Source organism: Lagenorhynchus albirostris, chromosome 9, assembly GCF_949774975.1.
Source record: "Lagenorhynchus albirostris chromosome 9, mLagAlb1.1, whole genome shotgun sequence".
Lineage (NCBI taxonomy): Eukaryota > Metazoa > Chordata > Mammalia > Artiodactyla > Delphinidae > Lagenorhynchus > Lagenorhynchus albirostris.
In genome coordinates this window covers 70444369-70465172 of record NC_083103.1, presented here as the reverse complement: position 1 = coordinate 70465172, position 20804 = coordinate 70444369, and the positions used below count along the sequence as shown (strand labels likewise).

At 38.1% G+C, this 20804-nt stretch overlaps 1 protein-coding gene across 3 annotated transcripts in view; it reads left to right on the top strand.

Annotated features, from left to right (window-relative positions):
* The window catches only part of SESN3 (sestrin 3), a 77625-nt gene extending 59729 nt beyond the window's left edge, over window positions 1-17896 (top strand). For 2 of the 3 annotated variants that reach the window (XM_060160252.1, XM_060160251.1), the window contains 4 exons: window positions 1037-1155; window positions 1983-2173; window positions 4477-4621; window positions 6677-9515. In XM_060160252.1, the coding sequence (XP_060016235.1) occupies window positions 1037-1155; window positions 1983-2173; window positions 4477-4621; window positions 6677-6763 (542 nt within the window). In that variant the 3' untranslated portion in view covers window positions 6764-9515. Of the gene's footprint in view, window positions 1-1036; window positions 1156-1982; window positions 2174-4476; window positions 4622-6676; window positions 9516-17660 lie in introns of those variants that run through there. The other variant, XM_060160253.1, reaches the window with a different exon arrangement.
* Window positions 17897-20804: the final 2908 nt, after the last annotated feature.

Below are 20804 nucleotides of genomic sequence, written 5' to 3'. Positions count from 1 at the left end.
GAAACTAGTGTTTTATTTTGAAAAATATGTGTTCATTTTCTAGAGTAGAAGGTAGTAAATAAAGGTTGTTCATTCCCTTTTAGTGGTTGAAATCAGAAAAAGAGTAATTATAAAGACAGACTAACCTAGGAAAAAAAAATAAGTTAAAAAAGAATTATCTTTAAATCAAATTAACATGCATTGGGCATTTACAATTTTTCAGTGGTAAATTTTTAATATTATCAAGTATACAGAAGTCAACTGTCTTAAAATATTATTATAGTCTTCTGTCTTTCTGAATGCCATTTTGATAATATTCTAATCACAGTCTCAGAAGCACATTGTTTACTTCATATGTTGTATACCTTGTTTTCATGTACACAGAAAAGCACATGTATCTTAGGTGTAAAGCTTAATGAACTTTACACACAAACTGATCCTTCCTGTTTAACTAGCACCCAAATCAACTCAGGGAATAATAGTGGTACCCAAAAGTCTACTTTCCTCCCTATTGTGAACCCTTACAAGTTCTCCCTGGATGCCTCTTTGTAAGCTAAAAATGAACTCTATTGAACTAATTTTCACTGTGAATACATCCAGATGAAACACCATCTGATTTTAATAAAATTCATCTTAACATTAAACTCAATTTTAAGTGGTCTTTCACCTCATCCCTTCTCTTTCCCCACATCCTACTTCATCCCCTGGAAAGATCAAAAATTTTTTTAAGCTTTATATTCAAAGGCCTGTGCTATCTTCCTTTTCTAAATAAGTAAAACACATGTATTGATCCTTGACTACTACTATTTAGATATTTAGTCAATTTTTTGCCTGGGTAACTACAGCTGAATGTTACGATTGCCAATATTTGGTAATGAAATTGTATTCAAAACGTCAGGTAAAGGTATTTTATGTGAATTTAAGCCATGTAGTCAATATTGTCACTTTGGAAAGCCATGGAAAAGCTAAATGAAAAAGTGGAGGAAAATGAAGCTGATTCATTTGTTCTAACTCCGTATGGTTTCCTTAACACTAGGTTGTTCATTATTGTCCTTAGATTTTGAGGATGACATGATTATAACATCTGATGTCTCCCGATATATCGAAGACCCTGGTTTTGGGTATGAAGACTTTGCCAGACGAGGAGAGGAGCATTTGCCAACATTCCGAGCTCAGGTATGAGATGCCTTTAATTCAGAGAAACTGGAGAAGAGATACTGTCATTTTAATTGTGAAATGTTGAAATGTAAATAAATTGACTTCTAAATAAATTAATAGAGCATTTCGATAGAATCTGTAAATATCTTTATTTAACCTAGTTTTTGGCCTTGTCTAATTTGATGTCCCAGTTGATGGTTTATTATTTCAACATTAACCCCCTTAGAAGGCAAAAGGAAACGGCTTTATTCAGTTACTTGGATTATTACATGATAGTTGTTTAATGTCCTTTTTTGGAGAGGGCAGGGAGGAAATTGAGTGATATGTTCACATTTATAATAAAAAGGCATTTTGTAATACAATCATGCACATCAGTAGTTACGGGCTTAAGGGCCAGCCCCTCCCCAGCCCTAGAAAAGAGCCATAGTAGTGATGTGGTTCATAAAAAGAGAATGAGTGTGAATAAAGACAGACTCCTCCATGCTTGCTTCATATGATCTGCTAACCATCCGTGTCACTGAGTAGGTTTAGTCACATAGGAATATTCCAAGGTCTTCTGGGGTCCTTCCAAATGACGGCATAGTTTGCATAGTACTTGACGACAGGAGGTAACCAGAGTTCATCACCAGTGTGCCAAACCCTGGACCCACCGAGGAAACAGCACAGCACTCCCATCTACAAACTGATGTGAAGCATTCTTGGTAAAGCTGCAAACTTGGAATTAGTGAAAGAATTACGGACTTTGAAATATCTCCACTTACTTGCTTCAGTAGTTACACTTAAAAACATAGACTTTAAATGGAGAGTGACCATTTTGTAATTGGAGATACATTTTATTTTTTTAGGACTATACCTGGGAAAATCATGGGTTCTCCCTGGTGAACAGACTTTATTCTGACATTGGACATCTTCTTGATGAGAAGTTCCGCATGGTCTACAATCTCACGTATAACACTATGGCCACCCATGAGGATGTTGACACAACCATGCTGCGCAGAGCTTTATTTAACTATGTTCACTGTATGTTCGGAATCAGGTATGGTCATCATGGAGACAGTTTTATATGTTTCTAAGTGAAAATTCTGGCATGCATCTTACTTCTATCCCATTGAGAAGTATATGCTTCTGGGGAGAAAATATTACATGTGGACTTCTGATTTTTAAAAATTAATTCTGTCTTATAGAAAAGCATTTTTCTTTGTTTAGCTGTTACAAATCTTAACATGCATATATAACTATAGTAGTTAGAATCTACTAAGAAGGGAAAAGAATATCAGTAATCATTGGGGATAGCAGAGAATCACTCAATTTGAGAAACCTTACTGGACGAACTGGACATTTAAAAATGTATATATTATGTCCCTTTAGATGGGACATAGTGCTGGGACAAGAAGTGCTGGTTGGTTGGTTGGTTGGTTAGTTTTTGGAGGAATGGTAATTAAGGTATAAATAAAACTAGGGTAGAGTCCTCCCTCATAAAGCTCACATAAGAACACTGAAACGGGGCTTCCCTGGTGGCACAGTGGTTGAGAGTCCGCCTGCCGATGAATGGGACACGGGTTCGTGCCCCGGTCCGGGAGGATCCCACATGCCGCGGGGCGGCTGGGCCCGTGAGCCATGGCCGCTGAGGCTGTGCGTCCAGAGCCTGTGCTCCGTGACAGGAGAGGCCACAGCAGTGAGAGGCCCACATATCGCAAAAAAAAAAAAAAAAAAAATAGAACACTGAAACGAAACTGTAAGTCAATATAAATTAGTGGTCTCTAAATTTAGAAAATTAGAATTGAGAGGACAGGGAGTCAATGAGTGAACGAGACTGAATGGTCTAATCAGGAAAGCTCTTTTAGAGAACATCCTTTTTGAGCTGGAGAAAATCCTCATTCAGTCAACTGAATGGATACATTCAGTCGACTCTATACTATATCCTTTCTGATATAGTATCAGAAAGCCTTTATGGAATGGAATTAAAATTCAATTTGTTAAGCAACGTGGTTTCTATAACTTTTTAAAAGATCCCAAATTTCCTGAAAAATCAACTAATAATGAAATAGTCCACCTAAAGGACACTATTACAATGGTAAATAATAAATCTGCTATTTGCCCATTTACCATTCTAGAAAGAATCATCACACTTTAAAACAGATATTATACCAACCTAATTAAGAAAAATAAACACTAATAGATTTTAATTCAGTTGCAATAAATATTTATTATGTTCAAGACAATAAATAACAAATATTATGGTGATTATTTTTCTCTGTTGGATGCTACTAAATAAAGTTCATATAAAATCCTGGAGGCTTTTTTTTTTTTTTAAACTAAGCGTTATGTTTGGGTTAGAAAGTAACAGAAAATATAGAAGAGAAATCCCACAAGCTCCCACTACTACATTTACCCTTGTATCTGCCTCTGTGCCTGTTTGCTCTTTCTTCTCTCATATTGTGGATGAACTGTCTATACTCCTATGCTCTTGGGCATAGAATCCCATCTCCTCTCATCTTCAGAAGATCCCTGTTCTAGCAATTCTCCCTTCTCCCTCCTGCATAATCAACTTTACCCTCTTAATCAGATCTTTCCCATCAGTATATAAACATGCTATTATTTCTCTCATCATCTCAAAAAAACAAAAATCCTTTCTTCATCCTTCTATTCCCTCTGGCTATTGCCTCATGTTTCTGCTTCCATGCACAGCAAATCTCTTTGAGAAAGCTTTGTGTGTCTACTGTCACCATTTTCTCATCTCCCATTCTCTTGTGAACCGACTGCAGTATCAGGCTTTTACTCCTGTTATGTCAACAGAGCTGCTCTTACTGAGGTTGTCCGTGACCTCTGCATAGCTCCTTGCCATGGTCAGTTCTCAGTAGCATCTTCTTTGACTAGTCAGTAGCATTGGACGCAATTGATTATCCTCTCTTCCTTGAAATGGGAAGCCCTAGACTCCTGCCTTAGGGCTCAAATGTCAGCATCTCAGAGAAGCCTTCCTGCCCGCTCTATCTAAAATCACAATTCCCCTCCCGGCCTCCAGTTGCATTTTATCTCCATAGCAGTTATCACTATCTGATACATTGTATGGTTTTCTTTTTCATTTCTTTCTTTTTTCTCCAGTAGAATTTAAATTCCACGGGTCCAGTGATTTTTGTCTATTTTGTTCATTTGTGTATCACCAGTGCCTAGGGGGGAGTAACATGGCACATAATAGACACTCAGTAACTATTTGTTAGGTGAATTAACGAATGAGCGTTTGGTATTTAATTACTAGATAATTATTGTGTCTTGGTATAATTTTAGAAATCAGAAATTTTGATTCTGTCATTCTAAAGCTTGTTGTCATATTGCTTATAGGTATGATGACTATGATTATGGAGAAGTTAATCAATTACTTGAACGAAGCCTGAAGGTTTACATTAAGACAGTGACCTGCTATCCTGAGAGGACTACCAAGCGCATGTATGATAGTTACTGGCGTCAGTTCAAACACTCAGAAAAGGTGTGTTTCATGACTAAACCTTTTATCGTAGACAAATATTCAATATAAGAAGTCATGATTATGAAAAAATTATACATGAAAATATTAATAAATTAGCTCCATCAAAGAAATGGAAGTGGCATTATCTGGCCATCTGTTTTTCTTTCCGTGATTTTAAATTAGGGTTTATTAACTAAATTTTGGTTCTGTGTTTTGTCCAGTGTGCTGTATAAAGTAAAAGTTTAGCATTGGCCTTTGAAAGATTGGATCTGAATATTGATATTTTAAAAGGACATTTGGGAAACTGTCCACCATCCTACTAGTAAAAATCAAACCTTCAGAGATGTTGTGCGAGCTATAATTGTATATTATTGTATGCCCAGAAGGCATACCCATTTAGAGATTCCTTCACTCTAGCCATTACAGTTAACCTCTTAGAACAAGGGTGTCTCACTCCAATTTGGTAATTTGGTATTTTGACAATATAATGGATTTGGATCTTTGAGCCAAATATGTTATTATATGAGGATATTTCTTTGGATTGAAATATATAGGAATCCTTATTTAAGACCTAATAAATGTTAAGGATCTTTACCAATATACTAGTACAGTATAAGTATGGCTATAAATCCTAGGTCTTTGACCTTAAAGGCCACGAATCTTCCATTTATATCACAGTTTCTAAGCTTGAGAGTAAGAAAACCTTTTCAGGGTCCTAATATTCACTCAATAACCATATGACTTTGATAAAGAATGTTATGACCTCAATCCCTAGCAGACCTTCTTGAAGTCTTAGAGCCGATCACACATCATGTAAATACCCATTTGCCTCCAGCATCTCTCCGAGATGGATAGCTATGCTCTGCTTGTATGTTTGCATTAGATTTTCTCCCTTTACTAGGTGGTATCTAGAAATTCTCCTTACTCATCAAGAGAATAGATCCAACAATACATCTAACCTATAGAAAGATATCAAAATAATCTAAATATATCACAACATATTTCTTTGGAAACATTTTGAAAATATGTGGGTATATAATTTAATCTATCGGATGAGCTGTGTCCCCCCGAAAAAAGTTAGGTGCTTGTTCACAGCTGTATCTGAAAGACTCTAGGCAAGCTGTGCATATCTGAGTAACAGACACTAATTCCAAACTGCTTTAAACTTCACATTTTCACTTTAATATCTCCCAAGTACAGGCATACCTCAAAGATATTATGGGTTTGGTTCCAGACCACTGCACTAAAGTGAATATCACAATAAAGGGAGTCACATGAATTTTTGATTTCCCAGTGCATAAAAAGTTATGTTTACACTATATTATAGTCTATTAAGTGTATAATAGCATTATGTCTTAAAAAACAGTGTACATACCTTAATTAAAAAAATACTTTATCACTAAAAAGTGCTAACCATCATTTGAACCTTCAGTGAGTCATAATCTTTTTGCTGGTGGAGGGTTTGAAATGTTGTGAGGATTCCCAAATGTGACACAGAGACACAAAGTGAGCAAACGCTGTTGGAAAAATGATGCCGATAGACTTGCTTGACGCAGGGTTGCCACAAACCTTCAGTTTGTAAAAAACACAGTACCTGTAAGGTGTCATAAAGCAAAGCACGATAAAACGAGGTATGCCTGCAAATCGTAAGAAATGTTTTTAAAAGCTTTCCAAGGAATAAGCATAGGCTATAAGAAATGTGGGGCTGAGTTTTAGCCATATAAACTTTTACAACTGGAAGAAAGTATAATTTGTAGGAAAATTGTGATTTGTAAAAGTCAGTTTTATTTTATAACCCAAAAGATTGACTGGCTTTACATAACATCGATCCTAACAAAATTATTGGACTTTTTAAGACTTTAGGGGTCATTTTTACTGCTCACTTTTTTTTATAAACACAGTTTTCTTATGAGTATTACATCATGTACCCGCATAAATATGCCCAGGCATGTGTGTTTGTATATGTGTCTGTAATACCCATGAAAAACATTTGTGAATGTCTGATATATGAAAAAAAATTAAAGTTTTTTCAGTTGTTTATGATGGTCACTAAATTGGTAACACTTTCATTTCTAGGTTCACGTAAATTTACTTCTAATGGAAGCACGGATGCAAGCTGAGCTTCTCTATGCTCTTCGTGCCATAACTCGGCATTTGACCTGAAGCATCATCCAGGGAAAATGTCATATATGTGTAAAGACCTTTTCACATAGGCTATACATCAGAAGCTGTTTGTGATGTAGCATCAAACATTATTCAATTCTCTAGTGTCAAAGTTTTAGCCGTTTTTTTGGGGGCGGCTGTAATGTGCAATGATGTATTTTCTTTTTCTTGATGCTTAACATGACTAACAATTGCAAAAATAATACTGAGGAGCACTACTTGGCATTGTTTATAGTTGGGTTTTTGGATACTGATCATAAGTCATGAACCTGGTTTGTTAATGCTTAACTTCAGTGCTTTGGGGTTTGTGTGTATGTGTATTTTTGTTCTTTCCTTTTTTTTTTTTTAAATATGGAAAAGCGCTTACAATCTGCTCAAGCAATTGTTTTTCAGATATCGGAATTCAGCAATGAATGACCTCCTCTGGCCATTCTAGAATTTTAATGTTGTGTCCTAAATCTGGTAGAGGAGAAGCATGCGCTGTTGAACTAAGCTGCTCACAGGACACTCATCTGTGTCCCCAGGAGATTATTTGTCAGGCACTGTTTATTTTTTTTTTATTTGTTTATTTGTTTGGTTTTTTTTACTGCTATTGGCGATAACATGAAATGTGATACAGCCATTGTCCATAATTTAATGTGAAATTGATCATGATGAATTCTATAGCATGCTACTGAAATGCCAAATTCAGCTAGTTTCTTTCTCTTCTGAAACAGAAGTTTCCGTTTTCCATATCAGATGTATATATTAAAAGTGGAATTATGCACAATCCTTTCTATCACTGACAGTAATCCTCAGTCATCAGAAATAATCAGTGCTTGCAGGGCTACTTACAGTTCACTTAGTTGGCACATATAAACATGTACCCACATAAGACTGACCAAAAATTTTCTTTGCACATTTTTCTTTTCTCATAGTGTTTTCTATATTGCAGTAAGCGGAGGAAGGTTATAATATACCTATATTTTTTCCTGTTAGGCTTTTAGAACTTATTTTCCATGGTTTTTCTTATGATAGGTTAAACAGTTTATTATTCAAAGGTAAAAATTGTGTTTCTATGCATTAATGTGATTGAACGACAACAACAAAAGAGTGCAATATGTTAAAAAAAAAAATACTCAACAGACTTTCCCCCTACTATGTCACTGCAGAAGTGTCCTTTTAACACAGAGCCATAAAGAAATTTGGTTCAGATTTCTTTATCGCCCAAGGCTTTTGCCTTCCTGGGGTTGAACAATGTTCCTTTCATAATGCCAAAGCATCCCCTTCCCCAGAAAAATCTCTTTGGACAACTGGTTAAAAAAAGATCTCAAGTCTTAAGGGAAGAAAAAGCATCCCAAAAGTCACATTTTTGCATTGGTTTATGTTGCTTGATTAGATTATCTTCACAGAGCACAACATTATGTGTTTATAGCTTTAATTTATATTATGTTAATGAACCAGTGAAGTGCCTAAAGAGATGCTTACAGCTATCCAGTAGGACACAACTGCACTGCTTAAACACTTTTTGGTTAACTAAGGGTGACTTGAATTTTACACAAACATGCTAATTGTTTTAAAACAGATCCATTTTTTCATAGTGAATAAGATAGTTAAAATTTTCCGTTAGAGTTCCCACAAAGATTTCATTTTAGACTTACTTGTTATCTAGGACTTGCTTTTTTTCTCTAATGAAAGAATTGTGGACTAGTGTTCTGTTCAGTCATTTTCCCCTTCCATTTATCATCCTTTTCTGGTACGATCCATTAGGTTGCTTTCTTTTAGGCTTTGTTCTAGATAAGAAAATAGAAGGATGACTGTAAACCTATGAATATGAGATAGTTCTGCATTTTTAGATTCCAGGATTTTGTTTGAAATCTTCCACGTGAGGAAAAAAATTGCTAATTTTTTTTAAGACAGGGTGGTTTATTTAAAGAGATTATTCAAAGAACTCATGTCAGATCTAGTCTGTTTTGTTTATTGTGTATACCATATGTTGATTTTATGCCATATCACATTATATAGATATGTGTTAAATACGAAGAAAGTCTTTAGGGGAATGGCAAAATACGAATGACAACATGCATGTCCATTTGACTTCCCTAATTTTAGAACTTTCAAGTTGAGGATATCCTTTACTCTTGACTTTTTTTTTTTTTTTTTTAACTAGAATTCTTTCAGTTAATATCCCTATGTTTTTGTGCAGGTGACCTGTATTACAGGATAAAAAATGATTTTTATATATTGAAAAGGAGGAGAAATTCTCACAGAACACCATATGAGCTTTAGACCAAAAGGGGAAACAAGGTTTAAGTAACTAAAATGGCCACTTAGTTTTTGTTTTTTGTGTTCCCCCCAACCCCTGGAAATGTAGGTAGTTGGAGTTGGGTTATGGAAATCTTAGTGCCTTTACTAGATCTCTTTCCTAGCAAGGTTTCGTATTAGCTCAGCATTGATCTGTCTCATCACTAATCAGGAAAATCAGTTGACTTGGAACTATAAACAAAGACAAAACAATATATTTATGAACCTCACTGAATCAGCCTAGAAAAGTTGACTCTGAAGGTGCCAAAGCACCTGCCGAGATGCAGCGCGCACAGCCTTCCAGGTTGTGAAATCCATTGTACAGCGAGTTTGCTGTGAACTTCAGCTAATGCAAACTTGAAATTCTGATGCGGTTTTCCAGGGTGGTATTTTTTCAGAGTATTGAATTTACTATGTAGTAATTTATAGTATAGCTTTTTATATTAAAATGTGATATTTTTAAAAGAGATATCTGGTTCAATTGGTGTATTGATGTGACTATACGATCTGCTAACCCACCCCTTGGGCTCGCATTGTGCCAAACTGAGATGTGCAGGTGTGCGTGAGAAAAGCACACGTGAATGGGAAGCCTCTAACTCCGTTGCTTATTATTTTCAAAATAGTCTAATGATCCACTGCTGTATATGCTTGGTGGATAGCCGTTTACTTTTGAATTTCAAATTTTCCCACTTCCAGTTATAACTCTCAATTTCTCAGATCACCTTAGGAAAATCCAGCTACTCTCCTCTCTGAAAGTAAATCTTGAACCCGATCCCTTGACTGCGGGAGTGGCCAGGCAGGTGCCTCCTTGGGAGCCTTCTGATGAGGCTTCCTCAGATGGACTTGTGATAATTAGAGGAAAACAGGCTTTTGAGACGGGACAACTTATTATTTCTTCACCTTTTTGAGCTAAGGATACTATCTCAGTCTCAGGAAGAATCTTTGTCCCATTTGGGGTACTTTTTAAATAAAGAATGGCTAGTGTGGAATCTGGGGCATGGCCTTGGCCTGTAATTATGACTTTAAACTCAAATAATATTGACAGAGCAACACAGGACTGTCTTAGAACAGAAAACTCGATGTCAGCTTTATATCAGAATCATATTTGAACCAGAGCCCCTATTTTAATTGTATTATAAAGTCCCTTAAATTGGGATTGACCTATATACACTAACTAATATGTATACAATAGATAACTAATGAGAACCTGCTGTATAGCACAGGGAACTCTACTCCATTTCGCTGTACAGTAGAAACTAACACAACATTGTAAAACAAATATACCCCAATACAAAATAATTAATTAATTAAGTCCCTTAAAGATTTTAAATGCTTCTAACAGCTAGTTAACATTATTCCTGAGCAACTTTTTTTCCCACCTTATAGAGTTTTTAAATCCAAAATCTTAGATCTTTATGCCACAGCAAAATGAAATTATCAACGAACAATTAAAGATCTGTACTTAAAAATAGTTCACCACTTTCATGCAGAGCGCATGCATATATGATGGTAAGATTCTTTTAAACACTAAGGACAATTCATGAGGGAGAAAAAAATTTCAGTGCATATTATAAAAATGATTTGCACTGTGCTAGTAAAATGAGGTTTTTGTTTTGTTTTATGTTGTGTTTTAAAGACAATTCTAAATCATTCCTCTGGAAAGCAAGACCTTAAACTCTTCTCTTTATCTAAGGGGACTTTTCTTCTTTTATGCAAATAGACGGTCTTGCATGAAGCGAAAATTATGCAACAATAATATTATATAAATAGTAGAGGAAATTTGCTAATAGTATAATTCAACAGTAAACTGAAAGGTATATGGCTCCTCTATTCAGATCGAGTTTTAAGTTACCTAATTTTATAGTCAGAACCTATTCTAGGTGGCCATAATCATAAACTGTGTTTCCCGATTATACCCCTCTGGAGACTGAGAATCAAATAATCTTTCCTTAAAACAGTACTGTAACACGAATGTATTCATCTCAGTCAACAGAACTTCAGTGCCCCCTGTATGTGGGGCTTACTTCCATGCTAATTTGGCTTTGTTAGTAGTATCCGCTCAGGTGAGACCTAGAACAAAAATATCTGGGGTGAAATGGATCATAGAGGTAGAGGTACCTGTCAAGGCAGAAACCTGTGAGGAAGGAAGAATCTTTCAAAGAACACATGGACCATAATTCTAAGAGCGTGGCTGCCGTCAGCATCACACACCTAATCTAAAGGAGCACTTCCTATTGTGGGAGCTTCTGCCTACATTCAGCCCGTCCTTTCCTGCCTCTTTCTCTTCCTCCAAGTGCCTCGACCTCTACCACGCTCGCTCTCTTCCCCTCCCCTCAGCCCATCTTGGTCTGAGCGCCTTTTCACAATCCAAACGAAACATCACCAGCCACCTGCTGATCGTCACCAGCATTTACTTTTCCCAGTTACTTCTTCTCCATCCATGAGGAATACGACTTGTCCCAACTCCCTCGAAATCCCTCTACCATCTAGCTATATTTTGGCTAACCTTTGCCCTGGACACCCTCCCAGATCTAATGCAGCACCACGTGTAATCTCGTCCATCCCATACTGTTCTACCCTTTCCCAGCTGCCAAAATATCTTGCTCTCCTCTACCTCATCCCCAAAGAGCCTATAAACTCAGAGTATCCAACCTTTTCATGGATTCACTCTCCGTTGTTCAGTAATACTACTTCCATATTTTAAATAAATCATAGAAGATTTTTGCCTTCTATCAAAGTAGGAATCTTTATATTTATACATGATACAGAAATTGAACTATTTCTACCATGCAGAATTTAGCATTTAGCAGGATTTTAAAGTGATTGAATTGCCATCTTAACCTGGATCTATATTTGGTTAGTCCAAGTTATTTGAATGTAAAGTGAAAATTCTCCAACAATCCAGATTGATCTGTAACCTATCAATGGAACAGGAAGTTTCTCGCATACAAATGGGTGGTGTTTCAGACATTTGTTTTATTGGTGTCATTTGGGCCTTGAAACACATTTCCAATAGAAGGACATATGATAAAGCATGTTTAGGTGGTCCCACTGGATCACAGAAGACCATTTGATTTATAATATAGATAAAATACCATAAAATTGGCTACATAATGGTTTGATTAAGCTTCCCTAGGTTAGACTAAGCTTCTAACCCCTATTCCTACCCTATTCTCATGCGGGAAAATGAGCTACGGGATGAAAAGGGAATGCACTGCCTTCGTAGTCCTTACAACCATGGCTGCACTTCCGGTATATCTAGACAGTATCATTAAGGAACAGGAAACACACAGAAGAGGAAGAAGCATCAGTTCTTCCTCTCTGGCCAGTGCCTGCTCAGTGTGGTCCATAGATGAACACTGTCAGGCTTCTAACGTGGGGCGTGTTTATCTATAGACCTGAAGACAAACCCCCCTTGTTTGAAAGTACAGATTATTATGATCTACAGTGGTATTTGGATGGCCTTCCACGCCCGTTCATGAACAACCCAACCTGATAACAGAGTCTAGTCAGTTCCTTTAAGGGCCCAGAAATGAAGAGATGCCTAGTTAAGAAATGAGACTTGAATGATGGAGACTGAAAGGATGGTTTTTATTAAATCATATGTCATGAAGTGTTCATTCTAGCTTTAATTATGACTGCACCACCATGAAGTCCAGAGTTGAAAAAAGAAGGAATATGGGGGCGGTGGGCGGGGGGATGCCTATCTGATTCTTTTCAATGCTTGTGGAAATCTTTGAAATAAGAAAATGCATACTATAAAATAGCCATTAGAACAAACACCCCATTTTACAGTTCATAGGACAGCATCAAATGTTAGTAAGTCTAAATATGATAAATGTAATTTTTGGTATATAAATTTGCTAAAACAGTCTATTTTCTTGCACCCCTCAGTTTAACCTCTTAAAAATGAATGTATAATTTTAACAGAAAGAATATCAAAAGGAGAGACACTCTCTAGTCTTTAATGTTAAAATATTGTTTATGAATGCTGATTAGCTTAAGTATACGCATTATGACACTTACTGAATGGAACTGATCGTACGTCTCTTTCTTGAGTTAGTCTTTACAGATTGTCAGCTGACTCCCAAATCTGATAAGGAAGGATCAAAAGGTAGGATAAAGGAAATGTATCAGTTGGGTAGCCAAGAAATTTCCTTCGTAATGTTGAGACTGTTTTCTCCTTTCTGAATTTCACTGGTTCGCTAAAATAAAGGGTAAGCATTAAATGGTACCCTTGTTCATCAAGGAAAGAAAGTCATCCCAAATCTATATCTACTGCAGATAATTTCCTTTACATCCATATATCTTCCCTAGAAAGAAAATGCAATTTTTCCCTTCCTCTTTCTCCTCACATTTACTCTTTTCAGTCGGATAAGATAGACACAGAAAGCAAACCACAAGCCAGTTTGGCATCTTCTCCATGCTAATAGAATACTCACAGCCACATGCACAGTTGGAGCAAGGTTACAAAGAACCCTGTCAGGTCAACTTGGAACATGGCCTTGCTACTGGGATTAGCTCCTTCAAACCTGAAAATAACTTTCCTGGTCATGGAAGAACTGGATGTATCCTTTAGCTTAAGAAATAGGATTTGAACTTGAAATCTCTTTTTTTTTTTTTAACCTGATTTTGCAGAGCAGCTACATCATGAATGTATATATTAAGACTTTGTAGCTGAATTGCACATGAAATCAGATTGCCAACTTCTTATCTTTCAATTTTAGACATCATTTTATCCTTAAGTTGTGAGTGATATATGTAGCATGCTGTGAAACGTCTGTTATAGTTCTTTAATTCATCAGTATTAATACAGAATTATCTTTTGCGTTCCTTGGTACTTTTTATTCCATGTAATCAGAAGCTGTGATGTTTTGCCTTTGTAGTCCTGTGCTTTGTTACTGTAATTTTTTTTTTTTACGAAGCACGTGACTTTGGACTAACGTGAGGCGGATGACGTGATCTTTAAGACTGCTATATATCTATCAGTCTCTTACTATATAAGGTTTTCAATTAGAATAAGCTTTTATCAAATAGATCATTGATGCAATTTAGGATTCACACAATTTTCAGTGTCAAATGGCGGTCATACATTTATAGTTTCAATTCTGAAAATAGCAAACTTGCTAAACAGCCACTTTAAACTTCTTCTGGCAAATCAGACCCTGCTGTAGATATAGTCTAAGTTAGTTAACCATATAAGGCTTTTCAACTATTATGCCCTCCACATAAGTCAGCAGTTAAGAAGATTATAGAACCCATGAAAGCTTTTTGTGTGTATAACTAGGTTTTATTTTTCTTATGTTGCTGATTCTACAGTTCTGACTAAAGCTGACCTGAATGGATCAGTTTTTGTGTAATATTCTAGTGCTTTAATGCCTCTTTTTTTTTTCTTTTTTTTTTTTGGAGGGATGGGTAATATTATTTGAACAGATGCAGAAGGAACTGTTGGTGAGTCAAGGCAAACACATTTGAAATAAAGGAACTGTGTATTAACATGTTAACAATTCATAACTGCACTTTTTATGACATTTTGAAAATCTATTTATAGGTACAGAACAATGGGTTTTGTTAAACTGTATCACATTTATACTTGCAGAAATTTATTTCATTGTTATTAGTAGGAATTTTATTGGTTCAATAAAATTGGCAAAACTGAACACTGTTTGCTTTTATATATATATATTTAAATTAATATTGGAGTAGCATTCTTGCCTAGGTTTGTTTCTGCTTAAATTACTGGACATGCATTCTGAAAGACATCAGCATTGTAAGAGTCATTTTTTTCCCCCTTATTTCTTCCTGACCCAGTTTTCTTGTGGTATTTCTTACAGTCACTTGATACTGCATTAATAGAATACTGCAATAGTGTAAGTTGTGCAAAACGTACAGTTATTGTTACCTTTGAAAATGTCCATTGTGATCTCAGCAATAGGCAAATTAGTTTCACTGTTATCTCTTATTAACCAAAAATAGTCAGGTAGAATGAAGAAAGGGGCATTGAACCTGGGGTCAGAGCTTGAATTCAAAGCTCGTTTTTCACATTCTACTAGCTTTGTGACCTTAAAGAATTTGATCTCTAGGAACGTCGATTTTTGTCCCACAATCTGAGGGGGATAATGCCTTCTTGAGATGGTTGTTTGAGATCAGGTGAAGTGTAATAATATATTTGAAATATGCAGTACAGTGATGACTCTGAGTGAATAAATGAGAAAGCCCAGAGAATACTCTTGTTGCTAATTGAAATAAAGAGTTAGGAAGGAGAATTTGGGGGGAGGGAGGTTTATACATGTGTAATGTGAGGTGACAGTAAGACTCCCAAGTAGAAATGTAAAATAGTCTTTGGGAAAGTTATAGAGGATGTGCAAAGCCTTTTGTGCAAGGTATTCCAAGGAGAGCCCTTTTTACTTCTCGTAGCTCGCTGATTACATAAAAATTCATAGCAAAGGCCAGAACTCTCCCTTTGTGCCATGTGTCCAGCTGTACTGGGAGATCAGCAAAAACCAGCTTCTTGCTAATTAGAGTCTGCCTTTTTCAATAATATGCAACCTCTGGGAGAGATAAAGGACAGGACACATCAGACCAAACTCAGCCAACAGCCAAGTTTCCACTTCTCCCCCAGTTCAAACTCCAGCTTTTTGACCCTAGCTCCCTAGGAATTGATTAATAACTTTGAGCCATTTTTAAAAGTAAAATGAAACTCCTTGTTTATGTGTATATTTGATCTTTTCACATATATGATCTCATTTAATCCTCATAATAACTTTGTAAAGAAAGGATGACATTTTACAGAAGAGGAACTGAGTCTTGAGAGCTTTGCCCAAGAGTTGGCACTTAGAATCAGCACAGTGGGAATTTGAACTCTGTCTTTCTGATGCCACATTTATACTAAACTTCACTGCCTTAATTCAGCCTAAGTTTCTTAGGTTAATGATATAAATGACTATGCTCTCAACAGGACATTTTAAGTGAAAAATAAAAGGATAGTCCGTGCTCCAAACAAGAGGTTAGATAACTTACCTCTCTGGCTAACTTGCAACTTTTTTTAAATTTTAAAAAACAGATTTTTTTTCCTCCAGTCCTGAATGGGCCTTACGATTTAAAAGACGCTCCCCGAGGGAGAGGTTCACAGACCAATATATAAAAGCAGGACTTGTCAATTTAAAGGCCAGAAGTCTCTCCAAAGAGAACAATAAGCCTGATCCTAAAGAAGACTCAGGAAAGCTTACAGCCGTGTTACTTTTTTATTTTTAGGACCATTCTGTATGGTGGAAGTGACCAATGCAAAGTCATAGTTTCTAATGTATTTAATTTTCTTCTCCCATAATCTCACGTACTTGAGATGTTTCAAAACACAGGTGGGCCCAAATTCTTCCATAGAACTCTTTTTTAAATATATAAACTTACTTACTTTATTTATTTTGGCTGCGCTGGGTCTTCGTTGCTATACACAGGCTTCCTCTAGCTGCAGCGAGCGGGTCTACTCTTTGTTGCAGAGCACGGGCTCTAGGCACGCAGACTTCAGTAGTTGTGGCTCGTGGGCTCTAGAGCCCAGGCTCAGTAGTTGTGGCGCACGGGCTTCATTGCTCCGTGGCATGTGGGATCTTCCCAGACCAGGGATCGAACCCGTGTCCCCTGCGTTGGCAGGTGGATTCTTAACCACTGCGCCACCAGGAAAGTCCCTCTTCTTTTTTTTTTTTTTTTTTTTTAATTCATCCATAGAACTCTTTAAAAGGAGTTTGAGACAAGAATTCTTAATACTCCCTCTTACACTGGCCTGCTTCTAAAATAAACATAAACAAACCCTTCATCTTCACATCAAGAGGAAACTCAGGAAGAGTCTCCTGGTTACAGTACTTTCACCGCCCACTGACTGTCTCCTTTATTTGTTGAGGCAGCGGCGCCAGCCACTCCACACACACCAGCTGCTTCACACATCAACCACCGTGGCCCATCGCTAACTCCCTCCTGCCCTGTGCTGTGGCCACCAGCTCCGCTCAGGCTGGGGCCAGGTTTTCCCAGAGACAGTGGGAAAGCACCTCTTAGGTCTGGCTTCCTGCCCCGGGGCTGCTCTGAGTGATTGTGGCAGGGTGCCAGATGGACCTGCCTCGACACTGATCGTGCACAACCACAAGTGAAGGGAGTTAACGGTTAACCCCTGAGCAGTGACTAACTAGAGACAAGGGATGAGTGTTTCCTTCTTTCCATCTCCCAGGCTGCAGTTCAGAGACTCAGAGGGCCTGGTGGAATCGAATACCAGTCTACTCTTTCCTCCTTTTCCTATTTCACTCCCCCGGTCCTCCACTCCGGCCACTTGATCTCAAAGAAACCTTGTTCTCGGGCCTTGCTTCCTGGAAGTCCACGCCAAGATAAGACAGTGCAGTGCAGTGCTGGGGTTTATCGAGCAGGTCCTAGAATAAATTCAAATCTCAATTCCACCATCGGGAACTATCTGGACTTGAACAAACTACCTGATCTTGTGGTTCCGTTAGGAACTTTAAATACATTATTTTATTATAGCCCCCCTGCAAGCAGGTATTATCCCCATTTTAGAGAGTTAAAAAGAACCTTCCTTCCAAGGTAATGAGCATTAAGCTAAAATACCTTTGTTTAGCTCACAGGAAGCAAACTGACCAGGTCCACCTGTGAATGACTGCAGGGAGGAAGAAATTAACACATCTCCTCCGGAGGCTGATGGGAGCCAGGACGTGTTTGACTTTACTCCCTCCCCTTTTAGTATAAGAGGAGTCTGAATTCTAACTCAGGCAAGATGGTTCTTTAGGCCACGAGTCCACCATCTTCTCCGTCTGCTGACTTTCCGAATAAAGTCGTTATTCCTTGCCTCAACAACTCGTCTCTCGATTTATTGGCCTGTCGTGCGGCGAGCAGTACGAGCTTAGACTCAGTAACCAGATGCGAAATAAAGAGGAGAGTCGTGCATTTTTGTCTGCTGTTAACAGTGATGGCTTTTAAAACAGTGAATATTGAAACAGGCACTTCTAGAATTGCTACGATTTGGACTTGAAGAGATTGAGGAACTACGTGTTTAGGCAAGGAGGTCGGAGGGAGGAAAAGCCTGCTGCAACATGCAGTGCACGTGTGCGGGACCCACATTAGAAGATGAATTTGGAAATTGTAATTTGGTCAGATGTGCAGGGTCTGAAAGGTCAGGCTAAAGGACTTGTATTTATTCATTTGGAAAAGGAGATGAAAGCCATTTTCAATGGGTCTTTAGCACAGGGATGGATGTGTCCCACTTTAAAACAATAGCATCTCCTTGGCAACCAGAGCCCAACTAGAATTTCAGGGCAGCATGGAAACAGGATCTGCAAGGTAACTGTGATGCCTTCTTTGGGACGTTTTCTGATTATCTTGAATAATTTCCTGAATACTTTTGCACATCCCTCTGGATGATGTACTCCAGGCCATGACTGGTAAAGCTTAACATACTCGAAGCAGACAGTTGCCATACAAGGCCTTACCTTCCCACCTACGTGCGCAGAGACTCCTTTGATGCCCAGGACCAGTGTGAGACCCTTCAGAACTTGGTGCCTTCTAGCCATGCGATACCTAAACGGATAACGATTAAGTGATGGATGTGGTAGATTGTATAAATGGTACCATTTGATGTCCTCCCTGGACCCACACGCTTTGGAATGTGACTTTACAGCTTATCTTATTAAGAGGGAGGGTCTGTTTCTCCACCTCCTTGAATGCGGGCCCTTCCTGTGGCCAAGTTGGCCAACAGCGTGGCATTGTACAAGTTGCAGAGCTAGGCTCTAAGGCCTTGCACGCTTCCACACTCTCTCAGAATTTGGGCATGCCTGGGCTAGCCTGCTGGAGGACTAGCCACTCGGAGCAAGCTGAATTGCCCCAGGGGTTCTGGCCAAGGTGTGGGAAAGCCCAAGCAAGATCATTCGAGTCATTTAGCCTGACTGCCAGCCTGACAACTGACTGCTGACTCAGGGGGGTGCCTCACCCAGCCCAGTTCAGATCAGCAGAATCACCCCGCCAGCCCACAGACTCATGAACAGCATGGTATTGTACACCATTGAGGTTTTAGGGTTGTATGTTACACAGCATGGCTGTGGCAGTAGATAACTGATATAACATCAGTGCTGGAGGTGGTTAGCACTTCATCCACAGAGAAACTGGATTGGAAAAATTATTCTTATGTCACAGTCTATGAAGGATAGCCTTGAGAATAGTTGTAGGGATTTTCATTTCTAATCTCTAAACTAGAGTCAGCGTCGTTGGTAACAGCAATCAGCCCTTTGCTCATCCCTGTCCTCAGAATGTCCACCTTCATGGGGTGAAATGTATCACATTCCTGTTAAGCTTGTTCTTAGGTCTTCATCCTCAATATTTTGGATCCAAAGTATGACTGTACTCATAACGGGGCTGGTGAGGTTAGGGCCAAAAAACCCAAACTTTAGAGTATAAGAGTCCCTGAGGAACTTGTTAAAAATCCAGGTTCATGGAACTATCCCCATTAATTCCAATTTAATGAATATGGGCAGAGACCAGGGGTCTCCATTTTTTTTTTTTTGGAATTTTTGAATTTTATTTAATTTATTTTTCTATACAGCATGTTCTTATTAGTTATCTATTTTATACATATGAATCTCCATTTTTAAAAAGTATCTCTGGTAACTGGGGGCAGCATGGTCAGACTTTGAGGGGAAAATGGTTCAGCTTTCCAGTTCTGAATGTAATAAAACTATAATATGGGGTCATGCAACCAGGTAATAATTGAAGTCTGTGAAAAGATAAAAAGCAAACCAATCCACAGAAAGACAAGTGGACACAGAAAGTCATCATGAATAAGGTACAAGGAAAAGAAATATTTTTCTCCTGGCCTTTCACTAAAGTTTCCTGCGCTACTTCTATTTCTACCTCAAGTGAAGTTTAGGCTAGATTAATAGTTCTCGACCATGTTGCACCTAGAATCACATGAGGACTTTAAAAATACTGATATCTGAGAACCCCACACCCACCCCGAGATTCTGGTGGACTTAGTCTGAGGAGCCAGCAAGACATTTGGTTTTGAAAAGCTCTCCTGGTGATTCCAGCGTCCAGCACATTTTGAGAACCAGTGGACAAAATTAATAACACCTCCCACCAAGTAGATCTCTTCCTAACAGTGGAAAGAATCACAGCCCAATTTATGACCTCTGGGCAGAATGGAGAGAAGACAGCTGGATTAGGCAGAGAAGAAAAGGAATTCTCATCTGCTTCTAAAACCGTACTTCATGGCAGAGTCTTAGAAGTGCTGGGACAGTGAACACGGAAACATACACCCAGTTCACGTGACCCCAGGAAAAGAAGGCAAGTGTCGACGCTTGCTTGTGGGCAGAACAAGTTTTGCATACTGAAGTCATTCTAGATGTCTCTGTCTCTGCAGTGTGTACACTTAAAAGTGTGGTATACAGGTTACGTCGGGTCTTTGATAATTAACTCTCTCCCTCTAAATTTGTGGTAAGAATGCTTGTCTGGTATTTCAGATATTTCTTGAATGCACAGATCCTGTGTGACGTACAATAGTCCCATGAAAATAAGACTTAGGGGAATTCTTTAAAAACTAAATGGACTCTGGAAGATTACAAGTCTAAGCAATGGTTCTCAAACCTTCTCCCTGTGCATCGAAATCTACAGGGAAGCTTCTTAAAAACAGAGATTCCTGGAAACCACCCGAACTTACTAAATCAGAATGGGAGGTCAGGGGTCAATACAATTTCCCTTTTTACAAGTTCCCCAC